The following is a 24,490-nucleotide window of genomic DNA, read 5'->3' as shown; positions in this document are numbered from 1 at the left end:
GAAAATAGGTGGGAAAACAGTAGATATAAATTGTTTTTGAATGTTGTAAAAGAGGTGTACTTTTAATACAGCGCTGTCTCGTAATATTGGAATCCACTGCACAACTTTGCCAACTGAGACTGATTTGGAGGCAACTTTTGTAAAAATTACTTTTAAGTATGTGCAGAAGTTTAACGCTGAGTTGGCAAATTTTGGCAAGGCATAGGGTTGTGAATTTGAACTCCCTCATGTTAATAAGTGTTAGTTAATGTCAGGAATGATGCTTGGAGAGCTAAATTTAGCAAATAGAGAAAAATGATGTGTGATCAGTCACATCTAGTCTTTCCATGTAACTGGTACTTCCAAGATGCTGGAAGATGCTTGGAAACAGTCTAATAGAAACAATTTTGTGTTTCGATGGAAACCTATGCTTGCCTAGAGGTCACCATCCAGGCTATCTGATTCTTGTCTTCCAATGTCTGGTAGCTGTTTCACAATTCTGTAAGTTGTAGGTAGATGACAGACAAGCAAATTCACCTCGTTCCCCATGCTGTGGAAAAAAAGCCAGTTTGCCTCTGTCTGCATTTCCCTTTCACCATTCCTTTACTCCATATGTGTGCACTGTTTAAAAACTTTCTTCTGAACTAGTTTTAACATCTGCCTCGTTTTCTTATTAATTCATGAGTACTGTAAAGTTTTCAACACAGGTCATTTTTATATCTGTGTGAGCATCATGATCTTACCTTTTTCTGAAAACTGCCCTTTAACAATCAGATTAAGTCTCACAAACCTTACCCCTCGAGGCTTTTTATATTACTGATTTGCCGTCCCTCTGCAGAAAAGATCCCTTAAGAAAAAGTCACCCTCAATCAGAATTCACACCTTTTCCAACTGGAAGCGTCTTAACTAGTAAGGCTCTATCTCACGGGTCATGAGATTTTTGGTGAAATTCTTGTGGCGTCAAGAAGCTGCTGCTACTTTTCCCTCTGTCACTTATTTTCCTAATCAACATTTCTTCCGGTTTTCTTTCTTAACCCTTCTCTGTAGCCAATTGAATTGGTTATCACAATGTTAGGTGACCAGACAAAATATGGAGTGGCGGCGGAGGGAGGGAGGTCAAGTATGAATATGTAGTCATCTACTGTTTAAAATAGCCTAATTTTGATTTACAGTAAAGAAGTCACAGGTCTCAGGAGACAGGCGCACATGTAAATTTCATAGGCGGACCGTCTTCCTCCTCCCGGTCTCCCTCCCGCCCTCGTCGTCTACCTTCCCCTCTCCTCCCCCCTCCCTCTCTCCCTCCCCTCCCTCCGTCTCCCTCCTCCCCTCCTTCACCCTTCCTCCCAACCTCCCCTCCCTGCCCCTCCCTCCGGCTCCAGCCTTCCCCGGAGGCCGGGAATCCAGGACAGCCACTGGTCCACCGGGATCCCACCGCCCTCCGTCACCGCGTCCACTTCCGTCCCTGAAGGAGGCACCTCCCCCTCGGCTTGCCCCTGACCGTCTCCCCTGTGTCCCGCGGGGCTGCGGCGTTGCCCGCTTCGGTCCAGCGTCCTCCGCGCGTAAGGACAGCGTCCTTCAGGCAGTTGGACGAGGTACGTGCGCTTCGCTAGCCCAGGATCGCGCTGCAGGTCCGCTCTGCTCTAACTTGCGCATGCGTTTGCTTGAGGCAAAGGAGGTCTTTGCCATGTGCACAGGTAATGAACCTATTAAAGTCCATTTTCAACACCAGCTTTTATCAAAGCAGTACATTGTCACTGCAGAAAAGCAACACCGCCATCCTACTTTGGCATATTTTCCTGTATTGTTTAGCCATACATTTTGAATAGACAGTTGAAATCATACTGTATATAAACTTGTATTCCTTTTTTTCCATTTAGCACTATGTCTTGATCCTTTCCTCCGTGCCATTAAATACTCTTTGTAACCGTTTTCCTACAGTTGAACATTTTGGTCGTATAGTTCTTACTACTGACATAAAAGTATGGGGGGAAAATGAGCGTATCTGCGTCCAGCTCATTCTCCACATTTTGCAGCCTTTGTTAAGGATGGGTGTTAAGAGAGGCGGGTCTTGGGCTTCCCTGGTGGCGCAGTGGTTGAGAGTCCGCCTGCCGATACAGGGGACGCGGGTTCGTGCCCCGGTCCGGGAAGATCCCACATGCCGCGGAGCGGCCGGGCGCGTGAGCCATGGCCGCTGAGCCTGCGCGTCTGGAGCCTGTGCTCCGCAACGGGAGAGGCCACAACAGTGAGAGGCCCGCGTACCGCAAAAAAAAAAAAAAAGAGAGAGAGAGAGGAGGGTTTGGTCTAGGCGTGTAGCGTCCTGTATGCTGGGTCCGTGTTGCCAGGAGAGACTGTACCGTTCCCACTCGGCCATGTGGGTCAGGAGGTGAAGCGGTGGCCTGTCCCAGGCCTTGCTGACGCTGAGCACTGCGATTTAGGGCTACTTGCTGATGGACATGCCACCTGTTGTTTTCAAAGCCCATTTAAAGTAAGGTGGTCAGAAGTGAGCCCTGTGGGTATCTGGGGGAATGCCATCCAGGCCTCACAACAGTCCAAGAAAAGGCCAGAGGCAGCCACATGATTGGCAGTTCACAGGCCAATCTAGCTTCATCCCATCTAGTTTTCTAATTAATGCTGTCAAGACCGTGTACCCTTTGGAAAACACAACCATGATTACTGAAAAATAAAAATAATTGGAGGAGTTGATGTTCACAGAACCATCTAAGGATAAGGAGGGCCCTGCCTTCCCTGCTGCAAGATGGAAGATCAATTGCCATGCAAGTTACAGTGTTTACCCAGTAAAGGAAACCCCCAGCCTTCCCCTGCAGCCACCTTAGAGGTCCTGTAGTTGTTTTGTTTTGTTTTGTTTTTTTTCCTGTAGTTGTTTTCGATGCCCTTTCAGGTGTTTCCGTTTCTAAATCTCTGAGGTCACCAGCATTTTATTCCTAGACTTCTTTGCTTGTTGCATTCCCATCAACACCAATCCCCTTCACTTATCGAAATCTGCTTCCCTGTTTCTTTTGGAGATCTTCATTGCTTTGGGAAGTGTGACTTCTGAGTTATTTAAATCCTGGGGGGTAAAAGCAGGAAACCACACTAGCTCAACCATACTTGACCACCCATTTCTCGCCTTCTGCCCTCCAGTGAGAAAAGGGGAACGTTCAATTATACAGTTAAAAGATACTTTTCAGCAAAAGGCAAAATCATGACTAATACAGATAGAAAAACGAACGTGTGTTAAAGATTCTATTTTATTCATTAAAGAGGGAACGAGGCAGATCTTATAACTGGTTCAGAAAAAGAAGTCAAGAAACACAAATTTGTTTGGAGTAAAAGAATGCCTCCGGATGGTACATTTTAGGAAAGGGGGGAGGACACAGCAGCCCCTTGGAATTTGCAGGTCAAACATGCACCAGTGATCCCCATAGGTTTTGACTTACAATTTTGTGGAGGCATTTGCTGTGTGAAGGAGGACTGGAGGGTGTCAAAGAAAATATCATTCATTCGTGACACTTGTTAAAAAACGGTAAGGCAGACCTTATTCAGGACCATCGTGATAGGGGTTAGGGACCACTCCAGGGGGATCTTGCAGTAGGAGAGAGACATTGGGCTCAACTCTGAATATAAGGAAAAGTGGGAGTTTCTAGCCAAGGGGCAGAGTAGGGGGTCAGTGGATGGAAATAAAGGGATTCCAGCTAAGCTGACCTAACAGGATTCTTGCAGAAGACAAGCCAGGGTGATGGGACATCACCTGGGGGATGATGGAGGATGAGGGAGCGAATCAGATAGGAGGCTGGGGGATTCTGCTAAACCGACCTAGCAGGATTCTTACTAAAACTGGACAAAGCCCAAAAGCCAGAGCCTAGTTGAGAAGAGAGTTCAGAGGATCCTGACTAGAGTTCGGTCAAGGAGAGAATCTTTGTCAAGGGGCCAGAGAAGTCAGTCTGTAGGGGACGGGTCTCGCAGTCATTCACAATTATGTGGGATCTTGCATGGGTGTTATGGGGGAATCATGTACTTTAGTACTGCATCCTGGGTGGCACTGACAGAGAATGTGCCCATCAGGGTCTCCCCTGCTGGAGCATGTCCTGGCCATCCCTCGTGTCATAAAGAGAACTCTGACTTCTGGAGGCGTTACTGGTGGAAACCACAGATCTGATCTCAGGGTGGCTGGAGTGTGTTGCCAAGTCCACCTGACATGATACAGAAAAACGCTTCTTGGTACATTTTATGAGGACCCCACCATACATGTCAGACCCACAGTCCCATCCCCTTACAGGAGGAAACCTTATCCCTCACTGTGACCTTATAATGTCATAGAAGAAACTCTGTGTTTCAATGGAAAAGTACCCATCAACTATAGCCCACCCTTCCGGGCTGTCTGATTCTAGCCCTGTTCATTGTATTTGAGCTGTTTTGCAGCTCTGTGAAAGTTGGGGGTAACTGATAGGTTTGTAAATTCTGTCCTGTCTGGTGGAGAATTAATTGGCTTCCTCCCCTACTGTGGAAAAATTGGTTTTGTCTCCATTTATAATTCATCTCAACATCCCTCTACTCCATATAAATTAGTGGCCTTTTCTTTTTTCCTTAGGACCCGTGGTAACATCTGCCTTATTTCCTCCTATCATATGAGTAAAATACAATCCTTAATGTGAATTCATTTTGGTAACTGTATAGGAGTCATAGTTTTACTTTTTTTCTGAAAATTGTGTTTTAACAAATGTGTCATTTGGGAGGGAAAAGAGCCCAAATCTTGAAATACATATACAGAAGGTTTACATATAGTACAATCAGTAGAGTGTCAAGGGTATGTTTCCCAAGGCTCTTGCCCACAGAGAGACTGTCTGCCCTGCCCACTGTGGCCTTGACCCGGGACACACTGGCTGGGCTTGGCTGCTGTGCCCCGTGAAGTGTCTGGCAGGAGTCCAGCCTTCATGTGTGGCACATCCAGGCCTTCCCAGCCAGCACCCCTTTCTGTGGGAGAAAGGCCTTTCAGGATCAGTTCAGAGAGTGGCTGTCTTAGCTGTAAACATTCCTTTTGGAAAGTGGATAGCAATCGAAGGTAAATAAAAAGATTCAGATCCAAGACTGCTTATTTTCTGTGGTCTCGCATCCTCATAGGACAGCCAGGTAAGAAATCAGCCTGAGGAATAAGTTCTCAACAAGTAATGTGCAGTGGGACATAAAGTTTACTGCTATTGATACTGGATTGTTCTGACTTCTCTTATAATAGTTCTATAATGTAGTTTATGGAAACAAAACTATGAAAAATACCGTCAAATTTTTCTTTGATCAAATGACTAGCTCTTAATTTCTCTTTCCTTAAAATTTAGCCATTTCTAGTTATGAGCATTTAGAACATTCTGGAAAGTACAGGATATAATGTAATAGCCACCTATAGTCACATGACGCAGATTTATTTTAAAAAAAAGATATTAACATTTTGTCCTGGGCTTCCCTGGTGGCACAGTGGTTAAGAATCTGCCTGCCAATGCAGGGGACACGGGTTCGAGCCCTGGTCCGGGAAGATCCCACATGCCGCGGGGCAACTAAGCCCGTGCGCTACAACTACTGAGCCTGTGCTCTAGAGTCCGTGAGCCACAACTGCTGAGCCTGTGAGCCACAACTACCGAGCCTGCGTGCCACAACTACTGAAGCCCGTGCGCCTAGAGCCCGTGCTCTGCAACAAGAGAAGCCACCGCAATGAGAAGCCCGTGCACTGCAACGAAGAGCAGCCTCTGCTCGCCGCAACTAGAGATAGCTGGCACGCAGCAACAAAGACCCAACACAGCCAAAAATAAATAAAATTAATTAATTTAAAAATATGTATTATTCAGGGGTTTTAGTATTAACTTAGCATCAAAAAACCATTGTCTCTTTCTTTTTTTTAACATCTTTATTGGAGTATAATTGCTTTACATTGTTGTGTTAGTTTCTGCTGTATAACAAAGTGAATCAGCTATACGTATACTTATATCCCCATACCTCCTCCCTCTTGTGTCTCCCTCCCACTCTCCCTATCCCACCCCTCTAGATGGTCACAAATCACCGAGCTGATCTCCCTGTGCTATGCGGCTGCTTCCCACTAGCTATCTATTTTACATATGGTAGTATATATAAGTCCATGCCACTCTCTCACTTTGTCCCAGCTTACCCTTCCCCCTCCCTGTGTCCTCAAGTCCATTCTCTATGTCTGTGTCTTTATTCCTGTCCTGCTCCTAGGTTCTTCAGAACCACTTTTTTTTTTTTAATTTTTTTTTTAGATTCCATATATGTGTGTTAGCATACGGTATTTGTTTTTCTCTTCCTGACTTACTTCACTCTGTATGACAGACTCTAGGTCCATCCACCTCACTACAAATAACTAATCTCATTTCTTTCATTGTCTTTCTATATAGCATTATGTTTTTGAGATTTACTGTATTGATAAATATATATGGAGTTTGCTCATTGAACTGCTATGTAATGTTCTTTTTAGGAGTGTATTAGCTGTAACACATTACCGCAAACTGGGTGACTTAAGACAGCAGAAATTTATTCTCTCACTGTCTGGAGGCCCGAAATCTGAAATGAAGATGTTGGCAGGGCTGTGCTCTTCCTGAAACCTGCAGAGGAGAGTTTTTCCTTGTCTCTCTCTCGGCTTCTGGTGGTTGCTGGCAATTCGTGGTGTTCCTTGGTTTGTAGATGCATCCCCTCCAAACTCTGCCTGTGTCTTCCATGGCTGTCCCTCCATGTGTGTCTGTGTCTGTATCCAGATTTCTCTCTCTTTTTCTAAGGACACCAGCCATTAATTAGATTAGCATCTACCTTCATCAGGATGGCCTTGTCTTAACCTGATTCCTCTGCAAAGTCCCTATTTCCAAATAAGGTCACGTTCACAGGTTCTGTGGGTTAGGACTTGAACAGTATCTTTTTTGGGGGATGCAGTTCAACCCACGACAATGAATAAATGGCAACGTATCTCATTCTCCTGATGGTCGTTATATTGCTTGCAATTATTGCCACATTTTGGTGGCAAGAACAGCCTTGCATACCCACTGCATGTGTCTGTGTGTACACACACATGCACACACACACACACACACACACACACACACGAGTGTGAAATTCTCTAGGGAATACACCAGTGGGGGGATTTCTGGGTTGCAGGGTGTGTTCCTCATTGCCTTTGCTGAACTGCTTCCCAGAGTGTGTATCAGTTTACACTCCCTTCCGTTTCCCTACTTGGGCACCATCTCTTGGTGTTAATAGACTCATTGCCAATCTGCAAGAGGTAAAATGGTATCTTGTTGTTGTTCTTGTTATAATTTCCTTAAATACCAGTGAGGTTGAGTATCTCTTCACATGTTTACGGGCCATTCAGGTGTATCCTTTTGTAAATTGCCTCATATCTTTGGAGCATTTTCTATTGGGGCTGTCTTTGTTTTGTTAATTTCTAAGAATTCTTCATATATTTTATCTGGATGCTACGGCCTCTGCTTTGAAAATAATTTCTTCTTTTAGTCTGTATCTTGTTTTCTCACTTTTTTACGGAGACTTTTATCTTACAGTGTTTAAAATTTAATAAAAGTTTGAAAGCTTTTTGTTGTGGGAAATCTCAAGCATGTATGAAAGTCGAGAGGGGCTTCCCTGGTGGCACAGTGGTTGAGAATCCACCTGCCAACGCAGGGGACACGGGTTCAATCCCTGATCCGGGAAGATCCCACATGCCGCGGAGCAGCTAAGCCCGTGTGCCACAACTACTGAGCCTGCGCTATAGAGCCCGTGAGCCACAACTACTGAGCCTGCATGCTGCAACTACTGAAGCCCGTGCGCCTAGAGCCCATGCTCCACAGCAAGAGAAGCCACCACAGTAAGAAGCCATGCACCGCAACGAAGAGTAGCCCCCACTCGCCGCAACTGGAGAAAGCCTGCGTGCAGCAATGAAGACCCAACACAGCCAAAAATAAATAAATAAAATAAATAAATTTAAAAAGAAAAAGAAAGTTGAGAGACTAGTACAATGGACACTCCTGAACCACCCAATTCCAGTACTGTCAGTACTTAGACACTCTCCCACAATCTCCACAGCCTACTGGGAAAGTCCCAGTACACACATCAGCACGTAGCTATAAAAGATAAGGACTCGTTAAAAAAAACCCAGCACTGTTATAACATTATTCCTCCTTCCCTCCCCCCCCATTAAAATGATTCTCAGTATCATCAAATATCCAGTCAGTTCAGTTTTCCCCAATTTTCTTATAAGTGTTTTTTACAGTTGGCTACTGCTATGGACTGAATTGTGTCCCCCAAATTTACATGTTGAAGATGGTATTGGGAGGCGGGGCCTTTGGGAGGCAGTTAGGTTTAGATGAGGTCATGAGTGTGGGGCCCCCATAATGGGATTCGCACCTTTAAAGGAGGCTGACAGGATCTCTGTGTGTGGTAGGCAGTGACTCACAGGGCTTTGTTTTCTCACCTGGGTTGCTTGGTGTCCATCCCACCTCCTGAGGAGTCACAGAGCCTTCCTGCCCCTGTCATGACCCGGCAGAGCCCCGTCTGTTCTGCCGGCCTCTCCCTGCCTGTGCCCTGCAGCTGGACCTGGCTGGGGGACACAGCCTCGCTGACCCTGCCTATGTTCCGTGCCCTCATTTTCCACTTCTATTCTCCCCTCCAATCTCTTCCTTCTTCTACCCTGATCTGTTGACTCTGCTTCTTAGTTCTCTGAGCAAACAGAGGCAGGTGGGAGCATCCACAACCTCCCTCCTGGCAGCGCCCACCCACCTGTGTCTGTGTCCTCACCCTCTGCCTTCTCTCCCAGGGCTGTGGGAGGACCTGCCCAGTGCCTCCTCTGCTGTGCTGTCCTCACCCCTCTCTCCAGAGACCACTGGTTCCCTCTCCGTGGTACATTCTCATCCACAAGCCAATATGCTGACATTTCTTCCATGAAGAAAAAGAAAAAAAAAGACTTGTTTCCACATCTTCCCTGCATCTTTTGCTCACTCTCTTTTTTAGGACTGGTGACAGTCTAGAGAGAGCTTTCTGTATTTCCTGTCTCCCCGTCTCTCTTCTGTCTCAGGCCCCGGCAGTCCCGCCCTCTCCGCTCCTGCAAACCTGTTCTGGACGCCCTCAGCCTGACTTCCACCGAGCAGAGCCTGGTGGGCAACCCTGTCTGCACCCTCGGGTCTTCCTGCAGAATGTTGCATGGTCTACACCCTCCCTTTCCTTCTTTCTTTTTTATAAAAATTAATTAATTATTTTTGGTGCATACACGGTTTTTCATTTTTAAGTATAGTGGATTTACAATGTTGTGTTAGTGTCAGGTGTACAGCAAAGTGATTCCGTTATGCTTACACTCTCCCGTTCTTTTTTTTTGCTGTACGCGGGCCTCTCAGTGTTGTGGCCTCTCCCATTGCAGAGCACAGGCTCCAGACGCACAGGCTCAGCGGCCATGGCTCACGGGCCCAGCCGCTCCGCAGCATGTGGGATCTTCCCGGACCGGGGCACGAACCCGTGTACCCTGTATCGGCAGGCGGACTCTCAACCACTGTGCCACCAGGGAAGCCCCACTCTCCTGTCCTTGAAGCCCTTCCTTGGCTTGGCTCCTGGACACCACACCTGGGGTTTCCTCCTCTCTCACTGGCCCATCCTTCTCAGACACAGTCACTAGTCCCTTTTTACCTCCCCAAAGGAAGGCTTAAGTACTGAAGGACCCCAGGGCTCCGTCTTATGCATTCTTCTTTATTGTTATTCCCTGAATGATGTGATTCACTCTCAAGGTTGTAAATACTGTGTTCAGCTGATTCTCATTATTCACAGAAGTTATGTTCGGTAAAGTTGCTGTGAACGCTGAACTAGCTGCTAGTGGACCACAGGGAAATGTAGTCGGTTCCTACGAGCCTCTGGTCACGTTTCCATCAACTCATCAATATTTAACCTTGTTTTGTTTGTGTTTCTGTATGAAGAAACACAATATATATTTACTACATATTGTTGATTCATTAACATTGACTCATGGCCAACAGCAGTGTGACTCACACCTGAACAAAGCTTGTCTAACACGTATTTAAGGCACATCACAGCCTTCTTGCATTTCGATCCCTAGACGGCACTTTAGCGCTGCCCATGAAATCACCAACGAAAAGCACAAAATTACCAAACGTGTGGCACTAAATAGACCATGAGAAGGACACTTGTTTACAGCGTGAGAGCTGAAACAGGAAGACAGAGCACAGCCTTGTTCGACCTTGACTGGGAACGTGCATCTCAGTGACTCAGATTTTTTGTGGCTCTACACAGATTTGTGGATGACGCAAAAAGCCCAGCAAGAATTGATTTTGGAGTTACGAATAAATTTAGCAAGTAGGCAAATTCATGAATACAGAATCTGCCGATAATGAGGTTCCACCGTGTATGCCGATCACTCTGAAATGCATATCCTCAGCTTGGACCCCTGCCCTGAACTTGTGCGTTGTTATCCAGCTGGCCGCTGGACAGGAATGTGCATGTCTCATAGACATTTCAAACTGCTTATGCCACAGCCTGAAGTCCTGGTCTCCTCAAACCTGCTCTTTCGGCACTCTCCCCTTTCATTTAGACATTCCATCCTTTTCCAGTTGCTCAAGCAAAAGACCTAGTCACCACTGACTCCTTTCTGTTAAATAGCCTACCCATGCCATCTGTCAGCAGAACCAATTGGCTGCACCTGAAAAATCTATCTAGACCCTGACCTTTCTCGCTCTTTTCACCATTACCATTCTCGTGGCAAGAATTTGGCTTTTTCGGTGTGAGATGGAAGCCGCTGGAGGATTCTGGGAAAAGCAGTGTTCCCCACCACGCTCTCTCCCTGATATTTCTGTTCCAACTACACTGTTCCTTGTTGTTCCTCAAAAACCGGAAGAAAGTGAACACTTGTGAGCACCTAGATTCAACAGTTGTTTGCAATTTGCCATAATTGCTTTATATTTCTGTGCGTATGTCTGTGCATGTGTGTTTTATAATGATTTGAGGGTCGATTGCAGATGCCGATACTCCATCCCCCGCTTGAGCACACATATTTTAAAAATAAGAACATTCTCCTATAGAGCTTCTATTACCACACCGTAGAAAATTAGTATTAATTCGTAATATGCACTATCATCCACATTTTCTTCCTCACTTGTTCCCCAAGTGTCTCTTATAGCGGTTCTTAACTTGGAACCAGGATGTAGTCAAGATTCACATGGTGCATTTGATTTCATTTCTCTTTAATCTCTTTTAATCTCGAGCTGTCTCATCACCTTTTTTTTTCTTTTATATTTTTGAAGTTAGGAATTTTTTCCTCTCATTCTGCATATTTGTCAGTTTTTTCTGTTTCTAAATTTATTAGCGTAAAGTTGTTTATACTAATTTTTTGGTGATTTTTTTAAAGGGAAAAATCTGTACTTATGTCACCTTTTTCATTCCACATGTTGTTATGCTGTTGTTGTTATGTGTCTTTATCATTCTTTCCTTTTTATTGATCGGGTTTGCTGGAGATATACCTATTTTATAACTTCGAAAATCAGATTTTAATCACTTTCTGTTTCTCCATTGTTTATGTTCATCTCATTATTTTCTCCTTTTGGGTTTATTCTAATTTTTCCCCTCACTTCTTGAATTGAATGCTTAACTTATTTCCAGTCTTCCCTTTTGTCTAATACATGCAACTGAAGAGGATCAAAGGATACCCTCCTCAAATATGGCACTTTGGCGTATTGATTATTTTGAGCTGAAGGCAATTAGGAAACAGCAGATGCAAAAAGAGTTTTTCTCCCTCCCCCTTTCTGCCTAAAATTAGGGCATAAATTCCCTCTCCCCTATGAGGGGAGCAACTCTTATCACCAGATTCCCCATATATTTCCCAGTCATGCCTCCACAATTTATCACCCTTTGTTAAAATGCTGTATAAACCATGTGTCTAACTGCTTCTTGGGTTTTCACTTCTTTTCTGCAAAACCACTGTGTGCTAAAAATTAAAAATATTAATAACGTGTATGCTTTTTCTCCTGTTAATCTGACTTTTGTCGGTTAAATTCACAGGCCCCCAGCTGCTGAACCTAAGAGGGTAGGGGAAAGTGTTTTTCTCTCTGACTGGAATCTAGGGTATCAATATTTCTCTAAGTACCAGTGTATTGCTTCAACTTTTTGCGACAGAGTGTTTTCATTGTAATTCGGTTCTAAACCTTTTGGATGTTTATTATCATTTCTTCATTGTGCTAATATAACATGTTTTATATAAAATTTTTGTTGACTTGTGGGTTAATATGTGGGCAGTTTGGTAGCTGTTCACGTCTGCTTGAAAAGACTGTATATTCTCTGATTGCTATTGAAGAGCTCTCTATCTTTGGGTTCAGGCTTCCTAGTTTTTCCTTTCCAAGGAAACCTCTTTGAATTAAAAACAAAAATTTAATTAGAGAATCTGTCTCAAACAGTGAATTTAATATATTTACACTTGTTTGGATTTATTTCAGCCCACATTATTTTTTGCTTTATGGTTGATAGGTTTACTGTTCTTTTTCTTCTCCTTTCCTGCTGTTTGTTTGGTCAAGTGTGTTTGGGTCTCTTCCTCATTTCTACCCCCATTCCCACCATCAGTCTTCCTGATGAGTGTTTATTTGGAGCACTTCCTCCTGTGAAGCTATTTGTAGTAAGCACCTCTTCAGTGGGAAGCATTTTTCGGCCTGGATTGTGAAAGTCTTGCATTTGTTTCTGCCAGGTGCCCAGGGATTTCACTGCCCAGGGTCCACTGTTCCGTCAATTTCTCAGCCTAGGTATTCCTACTTCAAAAGGATGGTGCAAATTTGGGGGATTGGTTTTTGTGTTGTTGTTGCTGAAGACTTTACATTCATTTATTTTCCAGTTTTATTTTATTATTTTATTTTTTATTGTTTCTTTTTCCCTTTCCTGGGCTTCCTTACCATATTCCTAGGCTTTCTTTTGTTTTTTGTTTTTTCTTTTCTTGTTTGTTCTTTTGTTGTTTTTCTTTTGTTGTTTGTTCTGAATTTTGTCTGCTAAATATGAATCTTTGAGGGCTCAGACCTTGTGTGGGAAAGTCTCAGTTACAAATCCCTGTCTCAAGGGGTCCCAAGGCCTCACTGGACACAGAGTCCTAAGCACTGGTTAGGTGAGGGCCTGTCTCTGGGTCTGGCCCTGTCCCCAGCATCCTGGCTCCTTCACATCTGCTCCTGCCACCCTGACCCTGACCTCCAGTTTCCTCTCTCACCCGGGGATGGAGGTTGCTTCCTTCTCCCTCTGAGCTCCACCATTTTAACTTTTATTTGTTAGTTGCATTCACTCTGGTATTTCTACTGTTTATAATGGGAATGGATTCTTTTTTTTTTTTTTTTTTTTTTTGTGGTACGCGGGCCTCTCACTGTTGTGGCCTCTCCCGTTGCGGAGCACAGGCTCCGGACGCGCAGGCTCAGCGGCCATGGCTCACGGGCCCAGCCGCTCCGCGGCATGTGGGATCCTCCCGGACCGGGGCACGAACCCGTGTCCCCTGCATCGGCAGGTGGACTCTCAACCACTGCACCAGCAGGGAAGCCTGGGAATGGATTCTTCTTAGCTTAATCTTATCACCCAGAACCAGAAGTTATCATTGATTTCTTGCATGAATACACTGTAAGTATAGTTAAAATTAATTTTTTTCCTGTACTCTTGATTTTAGTTTTCTCATTGTTTATAATCTTTGGATGTGCCCCACTCAGTGTAATGCATGTGTCTCTCTGTAGCCTGACTTAAACATCTCCAATGGCTAACGAAGTTCACCCTTGTCCATGTGACATTGGCCATAGAATAGAGTACGGAGGGTTGGGGCGTGAAGTTCAAGTTGAGCACATCAAGGCTTATCTCACCGAATCCCCCGTTGACGCTGGCAAAGCTGTGATTGTCATTCAAGATATATTCGGCTGGCAGTTGTCCAATACCAGGTACATGGCGGACATGATTGCAGGAAATGGATACACGTACGTATAAAATTCTTCTCCTTTTTTTTTTGTTTGCTTAAATTCATGTAAATTTCTGTATTTTGTTCCCTTCAAAGGAAATGAAACCAAAAAACCCTGAGTATATTCTGATGTACATTATGTATTTTCTTATCTCACTGGGGTGCAGGTAAATGGAGACTGTCACATACGACAGCCAGTGTCCAGTGGAAGCCAACTGCTCCCAACCCAATGTCAGGGCTTCAGGTCCTCCTAGGATGGCTAGCCCTGTAGACTTGTTGGACGCTGGGAGAGTTATTTCCCGATGTGAGGCGCTGCGCAGACACTGGTACAGGACCCCTAGGGCAGAACGCGCCAGCTCTGAAATGGATCCATTACTTGGCCCTTGAAGCATCTCCGCCTGGGGTCAGCTTTCACGCACAGGGCACACGTAGTTATCCTGGTCTGAACACGAACTGTCATGGCCTGATGTGAGTTAGACTGGCTTCCAGAACTGGCAGAGTGAGACCTCAGCTCCCAAAGGCTACCTCTGTCACATTGTGTGACCATGGCCACCTTTGGTGACTGCTGTCACCTGCTTGCCCCGCACCGCTGTGCTGTTGGCAGCAGCTTCAGTAAAGCACGGAGGAGAGAGAGGAGGGACCATCCCTGCCAGCCCAGCTTCACTCAGCGAGCCCTGAGTGTGGTGCACCCCAATTCCCTTTGTTTTCTTAGAAAGAGGAGCTGAAAACCAAAGCGTGCACCCATCTCGTTTTCCTACAAAGAGAAACCCATTGAAAGGAAGCACCCCCACTGCCATGTGATGCAGTTTCCTGTTGACTGAAAAGAGGACGTCCACTTGATTTTTCCCTTTTTCATGCCCTCACGTTTCTTCTTGTGGATGAGGCAACTTAACTTTCCAAGGGCAATACCAGTAATGAAAACAATAGCCAGCCCTGATTGCTTTCTGGCTCCGCCAGACCGGGGCCCTAGGGCGTTCCCGGGGTGATTGCCCGTCATCCTTCCAACAACCCGGACAAGGCGGGGCTGTCACTGTTCCCATTTTGATGGTTAGGAAACCGGGGCATGAAGGCAGAGGTCTCAGTTGCCCCAGGTCACCCGCTGCAGAGAGGAGATTGGATGGGATGGTGGCTTCTGTTGTCTTGGGTGGGTCCATTAGCTGGAGATGGAACATAAAAATGAGTAAAGATGCCTGTGACTTACAAAGCCTCTCACCTTTATCTAAGTATTTTGCCTTCAGAATAATCCTCTGAGGGTGCACGGCTCTGTTAGATCAAGAAAAAGAGGCTAAAAGTGATTAAGTGACTTGTTAAGGTTTCAGGGCAGAACGGGGCAGTACAGGGACCTGAACTTAGATTCTTCTGACCCAGATTTCAGTGTCCCTTCCACCCCTGCAGGAGAGGTTGTGTTCCTCCATCCATGGCCGTGACCTTTACTTCCGGAACCGGCTCTCTGGCGGGGGCCGCGTTGCCCCACCCCGGGGTTGATGCGGAAGGAAGGTTGACATGGACCCCGCAAGCTGGCTTGTCTGCTCCGCGGCCCCTTTTAGAGCCTGCATGAGACCAAACCTTCGGGGCAGGACATTGTGCCCTGTTGGCATCCTGGGCGGAGGTTGGGAAATTGCTTGGTCATGGTGACTGGGCCGCTCACCAGGTGTGCCCTCTGGCCTGAGGCTAATGCGAAAGGCCAGCTGAGAGGTGCGACTCCTCAGGGGCAGGGGGGGAGCCTGTGTCCGCCCGCCCAGGCCCTCGCCGCCTGGGAACCCTTGTCCTGGGCGTCACAGCTAGCGGGGAGTGTGCACGACCGAGGCCTCGGCCTTTCAGACGGGCTGGGCTCTCAGCCGGCTGCCAGAGGCCCTGCACCTTCGGTTGTGAAATCTGAGATGCTCTGGCCTGGAGCCAGTTGGCCTCTTTGCTGCGATCACAGCTGGCCCTTGTGACCACTACCTTTCTTCTCCTGTGGTCCAGAACCGCCAATGTGACAAGTTCTTAATGAACAGAAGCAAATATGGAGTCCCAACAGCTCTGAAACTAAGCAGGATGAATGTCCCTATCTTACAGAACCATTGTTCCAGACTTCTTTGTAGGACAGGAGCCATGGCACCCCTCAGGAGACTGGTCCACCTTCCCGGAGTGGTTGAAGACAAGAGATGCCAGAAGGATCGATAAGTAAGTCCCAAGTACGTTACCAGCCAGCGTGGCTGTCTTGGTGGCGCCCCAGGGCCCCAGGAGCAAGAGGCAGGAGGGAGAGGAGGGTCCGGCTTCCTCGGTCACCCACCCACCTGCCTGCCCTCCCACCGTGTACGACCTCAGAGGCCACAGCTCGCAGAGTCCTTCCTGAGGCGTAAAGGAAACAGATTTCGTTTAGCACAGTCTTTGCAGCGGAGGGTTGGTTAGAAACCAACAAGTACCCTGCTGCCCAATAAGTTCACTTGCTTTCCTCTCTGGGAAATGCTTTGTGGCACCGATGCTGAGACAGCTTCCTTGAAGTACCTGGGGGTCCCATTTTCCTTGACAGTTGGGCTATAGGGGTCCATAGATCAACACTCCCTCCTTCCCCTCTGGTTGCAGAACAAGTTGAAACAACAGGCAGAGAAGAGAGATCAGAGAACACGTCAGCCCCACTTCCACTCTGCTGATTGGAAACTGAGGCCCCAAGTGCCATCCCCTCCCCCCAAAATGCTACCCTCCCACCCCCTGCCTCGGGGAAACTGGGTCTTTAGACCAGACCCACCAGACCAGGACCGCGGTCTTGCCAGGGTCCAGGGAACTGTGGGAAGAAAAGGGGGGTGGATCCCCCAGGATTGCAGCCTTTTATTAAATTGGCTCCACTCAGTCCAGAAGCAAGGACCAGAGGGCTCAGCTGCCACTCAGATCCCCTCTTCGTGGTCTGGAGGAATAAGGATGGAGCGGGGAAAGAGGCAGGGATGTTCTCTAGTGCCAAGCTCCTCCTGAACAGGAGGACCTGAGCCCAGGGCAAAGGGGTCCCCCAGCCCTAGCCCCCGGCTCACCGTGACCAGGCATCCTCCCGAACGCTGTCCTCTCCCATCGTCGGACGTCCTCCCGTCACGCACGGGAGCCTCATGTTTGATAAGCTGTCCCCCAAACCCAGGTTGGGGCAGCTGCTGCTAACTCTGCCTGTGGCCACTTGGTCCCTGGAAGCCTCTGCTGCTCCAGAGCTGACGCCAGGTCTGCTGGCCCGTCCAGCTCCTGAGCCGGCGGACCCCGGGCAGACCTGTGTCCACGGCCCTCAGGGGCCTCACCTCCCTCCGCATACTCCCCGGGGCCAGACTCTCCTGCTCTCTGGCCACCCTCTCTCTGCGGGCCTGTGCCAAGCAGCTGTGCTCTGCAGCTCTGGCCAGGGTCTCCCTCGGCTCTCTGCACAGTCCGTCAGACCAGGGAGACGCTGCAGGCTGCCCTGGGGGCTCCCAGCTTGCCGGGCTGTCAGCAAGGAGGAACCTCGGGGTCTTGCCGGTGGCTGGAGGTGCGAAGCGCCTTGTCTTAAGTCCCACCCTGGGGAGTCTCACCACAGGGCTGTGGAGGCCCGGCTCCAAGTTCCCCGGTTGAGGCTTTTGTGGAGACCACATCACAGCCCAGCTTCTCCCTCTGCCCTGCTTCCTCCCTTGCCTTCCCCAGGGTGGTCTCTGAGATCACTGAGGACCCAACTTCCCACACCTTTATCCATTTCCAGGCCTCCCTCCCAGGGACTCAGGCTGCAAGCCCAGGAAAAACAAAATGAAGCAAGAAGTTACGAGTAAAATACAAGTAGAAACACGAGAGACCCAGAGAGCCTGTGATGTGAATATGAAATTCAGCTTTGCGTGGAGGGGAATAGTTAGGACGTTTTGAGGAAAAGCCTTGTGGGGCTGCGTTCTATCTGTGAGTGCAAATCAGGGTGATCCTTTCTGGAGGGCATTAGAGCAGCCCAGAGGTACCTCTCCACAGGGGATAAGGAGAGCCACACATTTTAAATCAAAATGAGACATAAAATGGAGACACTAACTTGGAAATTAGACTAAAGTCCTTGTGTCTAGTCAAATATCTTTTGTTTGAAAGAAAACCCATCTTGAATGGTTACTGCTTAAGGAGTCATGGAATTTATTGGCTTATAGCACTGAAAAGAGGTAATTTCTGGCTTCAAGTAGAGGTTGGTCTATAGCTCAGAAGGCATCCCCAGGATGCGACCTCCCAGCATCCCGCAGCACCCTTGTCTGACGCTGGCTCCATTGTCAGGCAGCATTTGCCTCTGGGTGGCAAGATGGCTGCAGCAGCTCCAGCCTCCCCTTGGCTCCTTTCCCAGCAAGCCAGCAAAATTCTCGTTTTGTCCTGATGGTTATGACTGGGTCACAAGTCCATCCTTGAACCAATCGTTGTGGCTAGAGATTGCTATGCTGCGATTGGCCAGGCCAGAGCCACATACTCCCCTCCTGGAACTGAGCCCCCCGAAGTATATGGACCGAGCATGGGGAAGGGAGGTTCATCCAAAGCTAAGTTCTGGTGTTCCCAGGAAAGTGGGGAATATATACTCGGCAACAAAAGGAAGATAGATAGTTCACTTGAGTCAGTGAAAGAACGTTTATAGAAATGCCCTCTTCCTTCTTGTCCCCTCCAGTTAAGGCAGTTATTCTTAAGATCAAAGCATTTGAGAAAAACTGAAAAACAAAATGACAAAAACTATTCCTTATTCCATTTTATTTTGCAGAATTACCTAATTACAGCTCTTCTAACATTATGAAAATAACTACTTGCACACAGAATGGTATGATACATATGTTTAAATGTGTTCAAAGATATCTTACGATTAAAAGAAAAAGAACGTGCAATAGAATTGCTTTTTCCTTTTTTTTTTTTTTCTTAAGTGCAAACAGACAGCGTTTCTTCCTTATCAGATCCAGCAGAACTTTCCGGGCCGGCCTTGCAGCACTACCTCTATTTTGGCATCATGCTTCTAGTTGCAGAAGCTGTATGAGTTCCAGACAACCAATTTGCAAACGAACCATTTGCAAGGCCAGAGCCACTGTTCCCCGTCCCCTCGGGCTTGCCTCTTCCTCGTGGCTTTCCAAATACTACTGTGTTCTTTGGGCATGGGAGGAAACAGGCGATGCAGAGTTAGGGTGTCGATGCAGAGTTAGGGTGTCGGGCAGGGGGATGGAATGTGCTGAGTCACACAGCTGGGGAGCTGCCTCCTGGTTGAGGCTGCGCCTTGCTGAGAGAGAGGAGATGAAGGAGCTCCCTGGGGCCGGATCTTGGGATCAAGCCCTGGAGCCGCGCTGTGGCCTTGGGCCTTGATCTCTCCTGAGGCTGTGGAAGGCTGTTGCTCAAGATGGTCTGATTTGTGCCACCCTGTCAGGTGGTTGGAAGAGGCTGGGCTTGGCAGGGAGACTTGCGGGGGAGAGATGTCACTTGTTACTCGTCACCCGGTAGGAGGTGGTGAGGATGGAGCTCTGAAAGTAGGGATCTCAGAACCTCAAGGAACAGCTGCTGAGAAAGCCCTGTTACCACTAGTGCTTGCTGCCCAGTGTACTTTCAAAGGGCCACAAAATACCTCGTTTGTTTTTATTTTGGCTGTGCCAGAAGCTTGCTGGATCTTAGCTCCCCCACCAGGGATTGAACCCGGGCTCCGGCAGTGAAAGCGCAGAGTCCTAACCACTGGACCACCAGGGAATTCCCCTTGAATAACTTTTCTTTCATTCTAGAGAAGTTGATGCGGTCTTGAAGTATCTGAAACAACGTTGTCATGCCAAGAAGATTGGCGTCGTGGGATTCTGCTGGGGTGGAGTTGCTGTCCATCACATGATGACGAAATACCCAGAATTCAGGGCAGGGGTGTCCATCTACGGTAAACCTGCCTTGTGCATTTTTACACAATGAAAACTGGAGGAGGGGTTGAGTGACAAAGGCCACGAGCCTCTTCCCAAACTGAGGGTTCTGGTGTAACACAAACCCCAGTGGAGCAGAGATGGCCTATCTTAAGGAATTGGTTTTAAAAATCTGACGGTAGAGGCGGAAGTATGTAATATCTAACCAGAGGGAACCTGGGTCCTGACCGTGTGCCTTTGGGGAAATCCCCTAATCCGAGGTCTCAATTTCTTAACCTAGGATGAAGGGGATAACTTTCTTCCTGTGATAATGGTTAATATCAAGCAATATTTTTATGAGCAATAGCTGTGAAAAGATTTTTCCAAGATATGACTAATTCTCACCTACTCACGCATGCATGCAGTCCTGCACACACACACACACTATATATACACATGCATATATGTGTATATATATGAAAACAGGGAAAGGGAAAACCGACTCTAAAATAGCAACATAAACATTTCATGCAAACAAACCAAATGTATCACACCAATGACATAAGAACATTATATCTGTGTATAGAAATTGTTACTAAGTGAGGATATGGAAACATCCGACCTTGGCTTTCTTTCATGATAGTATATCCAACAGTTATACTAATGATTCTTATTTGGCTTAATGGTTCCTCACTGCGGTATTTTCACTTACTTTTAGCATTAAAAAAAAGCCCTTTACCGGTTTACTTACTCAAAGGCAGCAGCAAGCTGCCGGTTGCCGCTGTGCACAATGCCTCGTGGCGCCTTTGTGTGAATTAGCACAAGGCGCTCCGGAGTGGACTGCTCGCCGGCGCCCCCTCGTGGCCGCCTCTGCGCAGTGCGCGACTGCGGAGCCGGGCGGGACTTGGAGCCCAGGGGCCTCAAAGCGCTGTGCAGCCACCTAACGTGGCCTTCACAGAATAGGGCGGAAAGCGTGGCCCTCTTGCCCGTGGCTCCCTGCATTCTAGAGAGGAGTTACAGCTAAGGGGAGGCTCTCCGGCTTACTTGGCTTTGCTATACTGCCAACAGGAAATGGAAAACAATTTTTTCTCCTCCGTACTGACTGGGATTCTCTATGACCACCCTTGAGTCAGGCTCCGCTGTGAGTCCTCTTTCTGAGTATGTCCCGACCTTGGGCTCTCTCCTTGGCCCACTGGGTCAGTTTAGCGAGAACTCCCCATCCTTGATATGTGATCAAATTCCTCCTGTCCACCCGCCCCCTCCATGCCTTGTCACCTGGCCTGCCTTCAGCAAAGGCTTTGTCAAATACTGTCTGGCCAGAATCCCCGTAGCCCGATGATTCCTTAGTCATTTTCCATCCACTGGCCCCCATCCTGCTCCGTGGTGGAAAATCCCACTTGTCCTCGCATTTGGGGTTGAGTCTGGTGTCCCTCCCTCACTGCAAACCCTTGTTGCCGTGGTCTCCTCAAATAAAATCTTCCTTACCGTCTTTGACAAGTGCCAGAATAATCTTTTCTTTTTTTAAATAAATTTATTTATTTTATTTATTTAGTTTTGGCTGCGTTGCATCTTCGTTGCTGAGCGCGGGCTTTCTCTAGTTGCAGCGAGCGGGGGCTACTCTTCCTTGCGGTGCGCGGGCTTCTCTTTGCGGTGGCTTCTCTTGCTGCGCAGCACGGGCTCTAGGCGCACTGGCTTCAGTAGTTGTGGTGCGTGGGCTCAGTAGTTGTGGCATGCGGGCTCAGTAGTTGTGGCTTGTGGGCTCTAGAGCGCAGGCTCAGTAGCTGTGGTGCATGGGCTTAGCTGCTCCACGGCATGTGGGATTTTCCCGGACCAGGGAGCGAACCCGTGTCCCCTGCATTGGCAGGCGGACTCCCAACCACTGCGCCACCAGGGAAGCCCAGAATAATCTTTTCTTTAGAACTCCTCTCATCTCAGAATGACAGTGAAGTCTGAAACTTTTACTTATTTTCCTATAGGAGTGGGCACACTCAAAGTTGTCTGAATCCCCGAAGTCCAACATGCTTTTGACTAAATGATCTCTAAAATTCTGAAGGCACTTTAGAAGGATGAAAACTAATTATTATGAATGACCTGCTGGGACCCGCTGCCGTGCCCAGGGACTTCACACACGTGGTCTCCTCTGAGCACAAATACCCCATCAAACACTGACGTCAGAACCTTGGGGCTTGAGTAAACCGTGAGAAACTTCCAGAACAGCGGTGGTCAGATGGTCCAGATTAGAAAGTTATCACCTCTTGGTAAATGAAGACACGTCCCAAGAGGGAGCATTTTTCAGGCTGCTCCGTATCTTTACCTGCCAAGCAGCCGGCCAGGTCTACAGCCGTCATTTAATGGCCTGATTCCTGGTGAGTGAGGTAGAGAGAAGGGAGCTCAGACTCAGTAACCTTCTCTTTGAGCCCAGTTTTATAGAACAGGCCACTTTTGTGGAATTGCTAAAAAGAAGAGACACAAAACCCCTAAAGCACATGTTTTCCTTTGAAAAATCTAACTCACATCGTTTTCTGTGGCACATGTACGGGAGTCATACCCTGTGTCCCTGTCCCGCCCCCATTCTCCAGGCATCATCAAAGACTCTGAAGACGTGTACAAATTAAAGAACCCCACGTTGTTCATTTTTGCTGAAAACGATGCTGTGATTCCTCTGGAGCAGGTAAGTTGGCATCTTAACTCTTCTCATCTCTGTGTTTAATAGCAGGACTTGACATTTTGGGGAAAACATCCCGAAGGATTCATTTGTTCCTCCAAATATGTTTCAACATTAAAGTTTTAAAGGTGTGTTTTATCGGGGACTTTGAGTTTAAAGGTGTGTTTTGTCAGGGACTTTGAGGGGGTCTGTAACCCCCTAAGTGCTCCTGCCATGGCTGGATGGCTGGTTACTTCCCTGCCCGTGCCCCCTCCGTGTGGAACCCATGAGTTATCATAAGATCTCTGTCCTTAAAGACACAGCTGTTTGTTTTTTTTAATTAAAATTTTTTTATTGAAGTATAGTTGATTTACCATGTCATGTTAGTTTCAGGTGTACGCCACAGTGATTCGGTTATACATAAAAAAATATATATATATATACATATATATGTATATGTATATATTTTTTCAGATTCTTTTCCCTTATAGGTTATTACAAAATATGGAGTATAGTTCCCTGTGCTATACAGTAGGTCCTTGTTGGTTAACTATTTTATATATGTAGTGAAGACACAGCTATGTTAAATCCAGTATGTTGATAAGGAAAAGGCAGATGGAAACTGTGGTTCAAAAGCAGTTGTTTAGAAATTACTGTTGTTATTCATAACTGATACATTTTATTGATATGTTTTAAACAACTTATACTTGAATCTATGAATTGTATATTGAATACATTGAATATGGTATATGCAAATAGACTGAAGTATATATTGAATAATATATAAATATATTAATACAATTTCAAATAATTGATGTATCTTTAAAAAAAGTATTTATTTTATTTTTATTTATTTGGTTGCACCGGGTCTTAGTTGCGGCACGTGGGCTCCTTAATTGCAGCACGCATGTGAGATCTAGTTCCCTGACCAGGGATCGAACCTGGGCCCCCTGCATTGGGAGTGCGGAGTCTTAACCACTGCACCACCAGGGAAGTCCCCTGATGTATCATTTTTATATCACTCTGAATTCTCTCCTTTGCCAGAGGTGCGGACTGTGCCGATTATAAAATTAAAAGTGAAAAATTCATGATAGCTATGGAACTTAATTTAAAGCACAGATGTTAAAGCTCTTTGATAAGCATTCAGGGAAGATTTGGAGAATGGAAAATATTGCTAGAGGGTTAAAGTCCTATCATCATGAAATCTTCTGCCAACCAGGTCTCTTTGCTGACTCAGAAGTTGAAAGAAAACTGCAAAGTGGAATATCAAATTAAAACGTTTTCTGGGCAAACGCACGGGTTCGTGCATCGCAAGAGAGAAGACTGTTCGCCTGAAGACAAGCCCTATATCGATGAGGCGAGAAGGAGCTTGCTCGAGTGGCTGAACAAGTACGTGTAGCCAAGGCCAAGGGCAAACTTTCTCAAAATAGCTCGCATCCAGAAATTTGCTTTGAAATGCTTAGATCATTTGATTCATTTTCACTTTACAGAAGATGAATGAAGGAATCCTGAAATTCATCTGAAACACAAATTCAGTAGGACAAGTTAATGTATGAAATACTTTAACCTTTAACATGTGCATAAAGAAAAATTTTAACAACAGGTCAGGACCGGTAGAGTAATGTCCTAACTATTAGTAAAAACCTAGAGCTATCCAGGGACCAGCTCACAGATCAGGCATGGCCTTCGGGCCTTGAATTGAGCACATCCTCTAAAACGAATAATATGGCAAAACCGTGAAGAGCCTGAAATGTAAACTCAGGTAAAGCCCACCTTAATTGGACTTTTATCTCTGTCTTAATACAGATGAATTTGTCATGTTCATATACTGCACTATGAGAAATTTTGAGATTAAAATAAGGTTTTAATGACTGACCTAATCATATCAAGCTAAAGACTTAATTTTTGAGTTTTTGAATTTGTGGCTTTTTCTAAAAGCTAATAAAAAACGATGGATGAGAGTTGCCATCCAGCTCCCTGCTAGGCAGTGGTGTTTCAGACAGTGACGTTTTCGGGTCCCTGGGGCTGGGGTGGCATCACAAATCTCTCCTGTGTTCAACCAGAAGGGTGGTGTCAAGGGTAAAGTTTCAATTTTTACACTTAAATTAATAAAAATCACATCAAATCGAA

At 46.5% G+C, this 24,490-nt stretch overlaps 1 protein-coding gene across 2 annotated transcripts; it reads left to right on the top strand.

Moving 5' to 3' along the window:
* Window positions 1–1,329: 1,329 nt before the first annotated feature.
* Window positions 1,330–24,490, top strand: CMBL (carboxymethylenebutenolidase homolog). Of its 2 annotated transcripts, none has more exons than XM_029217147.1 (6): window positions 1,330–1,571; window positions 13,707–13,940; window positions 15,980–16,087; window positions 19,615–19,757; window positions 22,296–22,387; window positions 23,580–24,490. In XM_029217147.1, the coding sequence occupies exons 2-6, from the start codon at window positions 13,726–13,728 to the stop codon at window positions 23,757–23,759; spliced, it is 738 nt and encodes a 245-aa protein (XP_029072980.1). In that variant the 5' UTR covers window positions 1,330–1,571; window positions 13,707–13,725; the 3' UTR covers window positions 23,760–24,490. The 2 variants fall into 2 exon arrangements, with proteins under 2 accessions (XP_029072980.1, XP_029072981.1); XM_029217148.1 differs by lacking the exon at window positions 1,330–1,571 and adding an exon at window positions 13,365–13,596.

The sequence above is a fragment of the Monodon monoceros genome, unplaced genomic scaffold (genome assembly GCF_005190385.1).
Source record: "Monodon monoceros isolate NGI ecotype Baffin Bay Population unplaced genomic scaffold, NGI_Narwhal_1 Super_Scaffold_12, whole genome shotgun sequence".
Lineage (NCBI taxonomy): Eukaryota > Metazoa > Chordata > Mammalia > Artiodactyla > Monodontidae > Monodon > Monodon monoceros.
The sequence above is the reverse complement of the archived record's forward strand: the minus strand, read 5'-3'. Positions and strand labels throughout refer to the sequence as shown.